Source organism: Microtus pennsylvanicus, chromosome 1 (genome assembly GCF_037038515.1).
Source record: "Microtus pennsylvanicus isolate mMicPen1 chromosome 1, mMicPen1.hap1, whole genome shotgun sequence".
NCBI lineage: Eukaryota > Metazoa > Chordata > Mammalia > Rodentia > Cricetidae > Microtus > Microtus pennsylvanicus.
Window position 1 is genome coordinate 137,702,246 of NC_134579.1, and position 10,384 is coordinate 137,712,629.

General features: G+C 46.4%; 1 protein-coding gene across 1 annotated transcript; it reads right to left on the reverse strand.

The window, feature by feature from the left end:
* Positions 1-307: 307 nt before the first annotated feature.
* LOC142858465 (cytochrome P450 2A9) lies at positions 308-8,809 on the reverse strand. The gene is made up of 9 exons (XM_075987722.1): positions 8,600-8,809; positions 8,168-8,330; positions 6,474-6,623; positions 6,100-6,260; positions 4,358-4,534; positions 2,563-2,704; positions 1,933-2,120; positions 1,265-1,406; positions 308-729 (listed from the first exon to the last, which is right to left on the reverse strand). The coding sequence occupies exons 1-9, from the start codon at positions 8,774-8,776 to the stop codon at positions 548-550; spliced, it is 1,482 nt and encodes a 493-aa protein (XP_075843837.1). The 5' UTR covers positions 8,777-8,809; the 3' UTR covers positions 308-547.
* Positions 8,810-10,384: the final 1,575 nt, after the last annotated feature.

Sequence of the window (10,384 nt, forward strand, 5' to 3'; positions counted from 1 at the left end):
TGAGTCTTTTTTTTTTTTTTTGGTTTTTCGAGAGGGTTTCTCTGTGGTTTTGGAGCCTGTCCTGGAACTAGCTCTTGTAGACCAGGCTGGTGTCGAACTCACAGAGATCCGCCTGCCTCTGCCTCCCGATTGCTGGGATTAAAGGCGTGCACCACCACCGCCCGGCTGATCTTAACCTGAGTCTTTTAAACCAGAGTTTAGACTCAGGTTCATAAGTTACATCCTTGAAACCTGAAAACTGGGCTGGGGGACACATTATTCTTCTTTGGTTTCAAGTCCCAAATAAGAGGATGATGGGACAACTTCGGCAGAGCTGACAAGGAACCCATGCTCAGTGACTGACAGCTGTTATTATCACTGTCCACTGCATGGTATCTGTTTTATTACCAACACAATTTAAGTAGATGCTTAAATTTTCTTCCAGCCATGTCGTCCCTTCTTAACCCCCAGTTTTCACCTTTTCCCTTTGCTTTGCCTTCACTCTGGCCTCACTCCAGACTCTCCCTCCCCCTGAGCAACCAAGGCTCCACTTTGGTTGATCCTAGAGTCAGATGGGCAGGAAGCTCATGGTGTAACTTGGTATGATCCTGGTAAATCCCAAAGGCTTGGGGGACTCATTGATGTCTTCGAGTTTCTTTGGGAACTTGAAACGGAAGTTCTGCAAGATGGTGGTGAAGAAGAGGAAGAGCTCCATCCTAGCCAGGCCATCCCCCAAACAGAAGCGCTTTCCTGAAGAGGAGAGAGAGAAGGAACACAGAGAACTCCCACTGCTGCCTTGCCTTATGCCATGTGCACAGCTGCATTCCCTTGGGGAGAAGGACCCAAGTGCTGAAGCCCAAGGGATCATCACAAAAGACTCCTAAGCCCCTCTGAACCCCAGTTTCCCTATATACGAAGTGGGGTGACCCATTCTAGGCTGGAGCAATGGGAAGTCAAGATGCTTCCTCTACCAGTTTTGCTCTCAAATATGGATGCTGTGCTGTTGTCTCCTTTCTAAGAGTCTGAAGAATTGCTTGCATGGCTTGGAAAAGATGGCAGACTCAATTTGAGCTTTGCTTTTTCCCCATCCCCAAAAGGAGTCCAATTGACCCTTTGACCTGTGTCCGGACTCTCAGTGCATTAGAGGTACAGGGGTTGCACCTGGTTGACTGGACATTAGATTCCAATAGGACCTTGATGCAGGAAAAGGATGCTAGGTTGCATCCCAGAGAGGGGATGAGCTACCCTGTTGATGTGAGCAGTGGTCCAGCAAGTGTTTTCTTACCTATGGAAAAGGGCACGAAAGCAGCATTCTTCTTCAACTGTCCCCTGTTGTCCAGGAAGTTCTGGGGGTTGAAATCTTTGGGGTTAGGGAAGAACTTTGGGTCTGTCAGCAGAGAACCTAGTATAGGGAACACTTCCGTGTCCTGGAAGAGAGAAGGTAAGAGATTTGAATAGGTGGGTTGGTGGAGAAAATACCTCACAGAGGTGCTAGGGTCCCAGGTGAAGAGAACTGGATGGCACATATTTGGGGGTCTCTGAGGGAGGGGCATTAGGGAATATGAGTTTAGAGGGGATGTGATGTGTGCGGCCTGTGGTAGGAGATTTGAGCTCAAGGGAGTGCTTGTTCTGAGACTGGCTGTTGGAGGAACACAAGGCTTTTACTTCAGCACAGGAGTAGAGGGGTTGGTGCCTATCAAGGCAGAAGAGTGGTTAGAAATCAGGTTGCTTTCCTGAGACAAGAAGTTGGGGGCATGGGGATAAATCTCCCGAAGTACTAAGTCAAGGTGAGGTGACAGCAATCTAATCAGAGGATCCTGGGGAGGCTGATGTGGTAGCTGGGGGATTCTTTGATTGGAGGAATTGGAGTGGAATTAGAAGTTGTAGATAAAAAGGGGCATCAAGGCACCAGGAAGAGGGCTGGAGTCCTCTCCTGGGTGAGCGTGGCTATACCTTGGGTAGGAAGAAGCCACGGAATGTGGTGTTCTTGATAGTCTTTCGAGGAATGCCCAAGGGAGCAAAGTTGGCAAATCTTAGGATCTCATTGATCACAGCCTCGGTGTAGGGCATCTTCACGTGGTCCTCAAACTGTGGCTGTCGGTTCCTGCCAATCACCTGGTCAATCTCCTCATGAACCTTGGCTAGAGGACAAGGTGGGTTGTATTTAAGGGTCTAGGGAATACAGAGCAAGTGCCATAGTTCAAACATGTAAAACAGTTTGTATTATATGAATCTGTAAATAACATGCATATAGACCATTCGAAACACATCTTCACACCTAAATGCTGGCCAGTGCCATTTGATCCTTCTCGTGATAGAATCATGAGGGGATAACAGGGAGGAGAGCCGGCGTGGACCAGAGTTCAGGAGTCTGGCAGCCAGTGGGAAATCTATTTGAAAATGTCTAATATTTTAACAGCTAATGAAAGCCTTGTTTGAGCATTTTATACTCCCTTGGCTCTGCATAGCAGGGTATGCCTGGGCATTCAGGGACCTGGTAGAGGTGAGGGGCATTGTGGTCAGCTCAGAAAGGAAGTTGGAGCATCTGTGGTTCTCACTTCCATGCTCCAGAGCCAGCCTCACCCTCCACATCTGGATGCTTCATGAGCAGCAGGAAGCCATAGCGCAGAGTGGAGCTTACTGTCTCAGAACCAGCAAAGAAGAGGTTCAGTGATGTCATCACCAAGTTCTTTATGTGGAACTCTGAACTGGGGTTCTTCTTTTCCTGCAGAGAGAGAGAGAGAGAGAGAGAGAGAGAGAGAGAGAGAGAGAGAGAGAGAGAGAGAAAGAGAGAAAGAGAGAGAGAGAGAATGTCCATCCATCAGTTTATCATTCCTTTGGGGGACATTAAGGGTTTTAATTGTCTAAAAATTTTCTGGTCATTCTTTTACAAATATTTTATTAATTCTTTGAGAATTTTCATTCATTGTATTATGAGTATATTCAGACCTTTCCCCCAAATCCTCCCACTTAGACCCCTTCCATACCCAGTGAACCTTGTGTCCTCATTTTTTAGACATGATTCAAAATGTATTTTTAACATATTCCCACCTATTATCTCCTCTTTTCTCCTTTCTCCTCCCATCAAATCCTTTCTTGTTCCTAAAAAGTCCCCTCCAATTGTCTCATATCTTTTTTGCAGTCACTTCTTATGAATAGGGTTAGCTGCATGCGTATGGACGAGGGGTGCTTTACTAGGTGCTAGGGCAGTTAACCAGTCGCCACGGGACTAAGCAGTATGATTTCACCTCCCCCCAACAGCCAGCAATTGCTGATTAGGTTCTTCAGGGTGGAACCGCTGAAATCCTGTGAGCACCACTTCTGGAGTTGTCTTTGGATCCAGTTCTCAAAGGTGGGAAAGGTATCCTCCAGGTCACGTGGGGAGTCATGGGTGTGCATGAGAATTTGCTCCTCTTTCTAGCCAACTGTCTGTCCTTTAATGGTCATTCTGTTGTTATTCTCCATGGTTATAACATGTATCAAGGGAGGGGTAAGGACTGTGAGAAAGAGTTCTACTCCACAGAGGCCATGATGGAATGTATCACTGGAGACAGGTGAGACACAGACCCAGAATTCAAATGTCAATCTCTCCTCCTTCCTCAAACAACCCATAGAAGAGTCCCTAACCAGACCCTTGACCTTCACACTCTACTGAATTCCATGTCAATTTTGTCCTGTCTGTGAAGCTCTCTGATGTCACATAAAAAACAAACAAACAAACAAACAAACAACAACAACAGGTTTCTCTAGGGATGTCTCTGGACCTGAATTCCAGCAGACCTGAGTTTCCTGACACCCTTCCCTTTCCCCTAACACCCTTCCCTTCCCCCCTTTGCCCGTTTGTTATATAACAGCTTCTGAAGAAATAATAAACTGGATGGCTTGATCAGAAAAAAAACCAGGTTTCCTGAGCCACTCATGTACATTTAAGAATCAAGATATGAAATGATAAGATCATGGTGGCTCATAGCAAAAGCCTTAGAAGTGAAGAGGCAAGGGACTGTGTTAGGGATACACTTGTTGTATGACGTCAGGTTGATTTGCCACTTAGAAACTCTGGGCAGTTTCCTCATTTGTTAAATGTAGGCTCCACAGAGTCTGAAAAGTAGCTTCAGGGGATGCTAGGCAAGTAAATAGCAGGATGTACTGAAAACTGTGTCTTGCAGGGAACTTTGCTGGAAAATGGGTTAGCATGCTAATCTGCTTGCTGGTTCCCTGGCTTGGATACAGTTCAACAGATGGAAGAGGGACGTTTAACTATAAATGGGATTGTGAGGAGCATCTTGGGGGCTTAACGGGCCTCAGTTCTTCCTTCCTTTTTAGAGTGGTTTCCAGCTGCCTGGTGTTGGACCTCCCATCCCACGGATGCTGGAATCACCTCTTGAATGTGGATGAGAAAAGAGTCAATGAAGTTCCGTGGGGAGTTGAGGTCCAGGGTACTCTGGTTCTGCTTCACTTTCCTGATCATGAAGTCTTCCAGTTCCTGTGTATTCTTGATGATCTGTTGCTGTGGTCCAGGCAGGTACTTCATCACTGAATGGAACATGTCATAGAGCTGGGGGTGGGAGAGAAAGGATGGGAGAGAGAGCTGTTAGTAGTAATGCCCAATGGGAAAGGAACTTGTCTCAGGCAGTGTTTCTTGGATCAAGGCATTTGGTACTAATGTGTTTATAGGAGGCTAGATTGCACACACAACAACTCTGCTTTATTTTAGAAAGAATACTTTGTATTCATTTTGTTATTTTTTTACTTTTAATTTTGCATCCATGTGTGAGTACAGGTGTCCAAAGTCAGATCCCCCAGAGCTGAGATCCCTTAGAGTTGGAGTTACATGTATGTAGTAGTTTGAATGCAATTGGCCCCCATAATCCCATAATCATCTCATAGGGGGTGGTACTCTTTAGAGGCGTGGCTTTGTTGAGGTGCGTATGGCCTCATTGGAGGAAATGTGTGGCTGTGGGGGCGGGCTTTGTGGTTTCCTGTACTCAGGATACCACCCAATATGTCATTCCACTTCCTGTTGTCTGCAAGACGTGAGTCGTTAGGTGATTTCTCTAGCACCATGCCTGTCTACATACCACCTTGCTCCCCGCTGTGCTGGACTGTACCTCTGAACTGTAAGTGAGCCCTTTCAATGAAATGTTTTCTTTGTAAGAGTTACTGTGGTCATGGTGTCTCCTCTCAGCAATAATAAACCCTAACTAAGACAAGGCCGTTGTCAGACACCCAGCATGGATGCTGGGAACTGACCGCAGGCCCTCTAGGAGTTGAGCAGGGCATGCTCCTAACCACCAAGCTGTCGCTGCAGCCCCACAGACAGCAGTTTCATAGGTGGGTTAAGCAGATGTCCATTGTCCAACAATTTACATGGGGTGGATCAAAGGGGCACACTAGCATACATTCAGCCCCCGAGTGCAATGGGGGAACCTAGACGTTTAGGCATTCAGGCAGGCTGTTTAGCTGTCTAGATAGTTGTCTGAGATTAGCATCTGTTTTCTAGATAGTCAGGTCTTCAGACTGGGATGGTTCAGGTTATAAGGCATGAGGCACACCTGTCAGATATTTTTTTTTGATGTGGCCTGTATGGGACTGGGAGACACTCATTTGGGTGTTTGGGAAAACAGCTATCCAGAGAGTTGTGCTTAGATGTCTTCTTTGATTTGCCTGTCTACTCATTTCTGAATTTATGTGGGACAAGCAGATGTCTCTTGCCCCGATTGTCCTGGTAGGATATTTAGGACAGTGGTGTAGGGGCCAAATAATTTTACTGGCTTTGCTTTGGCAGATGAAGGAGGGACCTAAGGGAGCTATGTGTCTCCCCTGAGCAGGGGTTTGGATGTTCAGAAGGACCATACAGAGGATTTGTTAGAGATTAAGGAAATCTGGGGAACCCTTCCCAGGTTGTCGTCAGGGAAACCTCTGCGATATCCAGGTGTCCTTAGATTCTGCTTAGCAGATAGCTCCCATGGGTTCTGAAGTAAAGGTCAGTTGTCTGAGGGTAAGGGCTGGTCTTGGGGGCAGCTTATGTTTGTGGGGATGAGAATTGGGGTGGTCCATGCCCTGTGTGGGGACAGATGCTGCAGGACAATAGAAAGGTGAGAGGAAGAGCTGGTTGCTTACCTGCCCTGTGGGGGAAGCTGCAAACCTGTTTATCTGCCCCATCATATGCAGCAGCGACAGGAACTCTTCGTCCTCATAGTCAAAGCGGTCCCCGAAGACAATAGAGTTAATGACATTGGAGACTGATTTGCTCAGGTAGTAGGTAGGGTCAATGGGCTTTCCTGAGAGGCAAGGCGTGGTTGGGAAGACATAGGGATTATGAGGGAGACAAGAGTCAAGCAGATGATGTGGACTTTGGCACGAGGGACACACTCTGGGCATCAGAATCCAGGGGCCATTTTCTAGACGTTCTTCCCCACCCTTCTTTTCCACAACCCACAGGCTGTTGGTGCTGTTCCCTCTCCTGCCCAAACACCTAAGGGTCTCTTGCTTACCACCAGTGCCCTGTAACATCTTGACCAAATAGGCCGCCTCCTCCTGAATACGCTCCTCCACACCACGCTTGCCCACACCAAAATCTCTCAGTGTTGTGATGGCGAAGCGCCTGAGTTGTTTGGCTCGTTCCCCGCTGCTGAACGTCACACCTGTAAAGGTGAGAACGTGGAGGCGGAGAAGACGAGGAGTGACGCTGGGGATGACCAAGTCCCACACTGGGGAGGGGGCCCAAGACCCAAGGAAGGAGACACAGATGGATAGAGACGGAGAGAACACAGGAATTACAAACACAGTCCCTGTATCATGAACACCCAACTGAATAAGACAGTTGGAAGAATTCAGCCAGACAAAGAGAAACAGCAGCAACCAGGCAAAGGAGAGACTCAGAGGACAGGGAGACTTCATGGCTGGACCAGCTCCATCATGCTCCAAGATACTGGTTAGCTGTTCTGGGTCTCTGAAATGGCGAAAGCACCAAGAATCCCATGGCCAGACAACATTTGCTGAAATCTCCAGTGAAGCAAGGATTGGCTACACACAAACATGCCCTTGTCCCTGACTCTGCCTTTGTTTATGTGGCCTGGGCTATGGTCACTTCTGTATTTTGACACTAGATAGTGGTAGGCATTTGTGTATCTCTCAGTTCTTCAAGGAAACAGACACCTCCTGTTTGTTAGACAGTCCCCACAGAGTTAATGGTATAAAGATAGGTGTGCGTTGTGCTTTCTTTGTATTTTGCCTTTTCTTGCCTATAATAATAAACATTCTGCTGCTCAAGGCCAGTGTGAAGTTTTTCAGCCTTGGCCAGCGCTTCCTGGACTACAACTTTCCATGAGAGTTAGACTCATCCTGGAGAAAACATTTGAAGTATGTAACACAGCATTTAAAACTGCAGGTGGCTGCTAAGCACTTACAGGGGTCATTGGAAACAATGTTTGTGAATGATTCCGAGTTGCTCTAGAAACATAAGCACTGGGAGACAAGGAAAGCAGAGGGAGGCAGTTGCCCACACGTTCCCAGGAAAGGAAATGTCATTGGTCATTCTCAAATCAGAGGAAGAAAGGGAGGGAAAGAGAAAGAGTTATGACGGAGTGTGGAAGCTGAAGGCAGCAAAATGGAAAAACATCAGTGTCTGGAGAGAAGGCTCAGTGGATAAAGACGCTTGTTGTCTAGCAGGGGACCCAGGTTCCTGTCCAGGCATCCATACAGCAGCTCTCAAGCGGCTGTGACCCCCACTCTATGAAGAGTGATGACCTCTCTGGTTTTTTCCACAGGCACCAGGGGCACACATGGTGCATGTACAGCCACACAAGAAAACACTCATACACAGAAAAATTAAGTAAATAATCCATTCTAAAATGTTTTAAGAAGATAAAAATATCAGGTAAATTAATCTAGGAGGCTGTCATCCTCAATCTAGGAGGATGTCCAAAGGTTCTTAAAGGTAGATGCACTGAAGGCAGACATTTAGTGAGGGAGAGGAGGCAGACGGGGTAGAGAGCAACCAGGAGCAAGGGTCACGGATTAGACAGGATGGGGAGGGACACAGTGAGAGGCGACGTTCAACAGGGATGTGGAGAGAAGAGCAGAGGACCCACAGCCTTGAAAGGGGTGATGAGTTAGGGGGACAAGCTACTTAAATGAGGCCCACAACTGTCCCTAGCCATGTTTCCCAGTGTGGCATTCCCCTCACCATAGCCTTTGAAGAGCGTATTATAGGTGGCTTGTTCGCCTCGTCCACTGAATTCCTCGGCCTGGTCCACCAACGCCTCCTTGACTGCATCGTATCCATAGAGCACCACAACCGGGCGAGGTCCAAGGTGGATGGTGAATACGGGACCATAGCGCTTACTGAGCTGATGTGGAATAGATGGGAACTGTTAGGTGAGTTGTTCACCTGACTGGACCAGTGTACAAGGGTTAGATACTGTGATGTCATCCTACTTGGAATCAACAATCAAATAACTGGAAAAAAATACCAAAGACCTGGAGGAGCTCCAAGCCTTCCCAATTTCCCCATCATAGGACTGTGCCTCACCCTATGAATCATCTGTCACAAAAACCATGCAAAATCACACAGACTCCCATACTCTCACGTCCCATCCATCCCCTCATTGGGTGATACCTCTGTGATGGAGCTGTATAAGTCTTTTGTATTCAGCTGCAGGTAATTCCCAATGTAAGGCAAAGGAGTGGGTCCTGGAGGGAGTTTCCTCCTGACTTTCTGCTTCCAGACAGACACCAAGGCCATGACACTCAGGCAGGCCAGTATGGCCATTAATAACAGCCCCGAGTCCAGCATGATGGCCAGTGAGGATGACAGTCGTGGCCAAAGCTGAGGTGCTCTGCCTTTATACTCTGAGAGTAAAGGAGGACCTTTGTCCCTTTTTATGTAGTCCAGTCTTTTTATCTCATGATCTTATCTCCTAACAGTGACCAGTCTGTGTTGCAACACCCGCAAAAAGGAATGCAGAGGGAGACCTCTGATTGTCAGGCTTCATTCAAAAACACTAAAGAGGGATTACCTGGGGGCTCTCTCTCTTTGGTCCAGGTGATCAAATCAAGAACTAAAAACCTATATTTATATGGCTGAGCACATGAAAAAGGCCTCATAAATGTGAATGCTGTGTTTTGTGATAGAATTCAAATTTTTGGATTTCATTGTGATGATACAGGAAGCCTGGCTGCAGATACTGAGTCTTAAAAAAAGATTTGTTTTATTTTATTTCTTTTAAGGTGAAATCTTGTTAAAATTGTATGTATCTGAATGTTTTTCCTTGCATGTGTGCCTGTGCAGCTCATGCACAGAGTGTCCAGGGATGTCAGAAGATATAGATGGATTCCTTGGAAATGGAGTTCCACCTGGTTGTGAGTCACTACTATGTAGGTCCTGGGAATAAAGACAGGGTCCCCTTCAAGAGCAACAAGTGCTTCTAACACCCGAGTCATCTCTAGAATCCCAGATATTTGAACCTTTTTATTAGGAGGGAAATATTACTAAGGACCAGGGAATCATTCAAAAGCTGTGGATTGGATGGTTATACTACAAGGAGGAGCTGTGGGTGTGGTGTTCCTGGTAGAAGTAGATGAAGGAGACTGGACTGAGCTGCGTATTGTTGGAGGAGAGCTGCTTGTTGGTCCTGGCCACCCAGAACTGAATTAATCACACAGAAACTGTATTAATTAAATCACTGCTTGGCCCATTAGTTCCAGCTTCTTATTGGCTAACTCTTACATCTTAATTTAACCCATTTCTATTAATCTGTATATCACCACAAGGTTGTGGCTTACCAGCAAAGTTTCAGCAGGTCTATCTCTGGCCCCAAATCCATGGCGTCCCCTTGACTCTGCCCTTCTTTCTCCCAGCATTCAATCCAGTCTTCCCCACCTACCTAACTTTTGCCCTATCAACAGGCCAAGGCCGTTTCTTTATTCATTAATGGTAATCACAGCACACAGAGGGGACTCCCACATCACCTCTCCTTTTCTGTTTAAATGAAAAGGATGGTTTTAACTTTAACATCGTAAAATTACATATAACAAAACAGGTATCAAGCAAGAATTACAATTACAATATTTATATCTACTTTATCTTTTATCATAACTAAGGGAAACTACAACCATAAATTCTTCAACTCCATCAAAGACTCCAGAAGAATATAATATTAACTAAGTAAACAGGAAGTGCATTGTAAGCAACTTCCAAAACTCTAGAAATGACGGAGACATCTCACTGCCTGGACAGTCACCCAAAGTTCTTCTGTAACATTGGGGCATCCATCTTTGGCCTTCAGGTCCATAGTATCCAGCAAACTTTTTCACGTAGCAGGACATTTCAAAGACAGATCTGCCTATATTGGCAGTTTGCCAGTCACTTTCTTCTGTATTTCGCAGACTCTATCATGAAGCA

Coding starts and splice junctions, on each gene's coding strand:
- LOC142858465 (XM_075987722.1), bottom strand. CDS start 8,776: ATGCTGGACTCGGGGCTGTTATTAATGGCCATACTGGCCTGCCTGAGT. Junction 6,261..6,473: donor GATGTTACAGGGCACTGGTG/GTAAGCAAGAGA, acceptor CTTGCCTCTCAG/GAAAGCCCATTGACCCTACC. Junction 2,705..4,357: donor TTCTCATCCACATTCAAGAG/GTGATTCCAGCA, acceptor CTCTCTCTGCAG/GAAAAGAAGAACCCCAGTTC.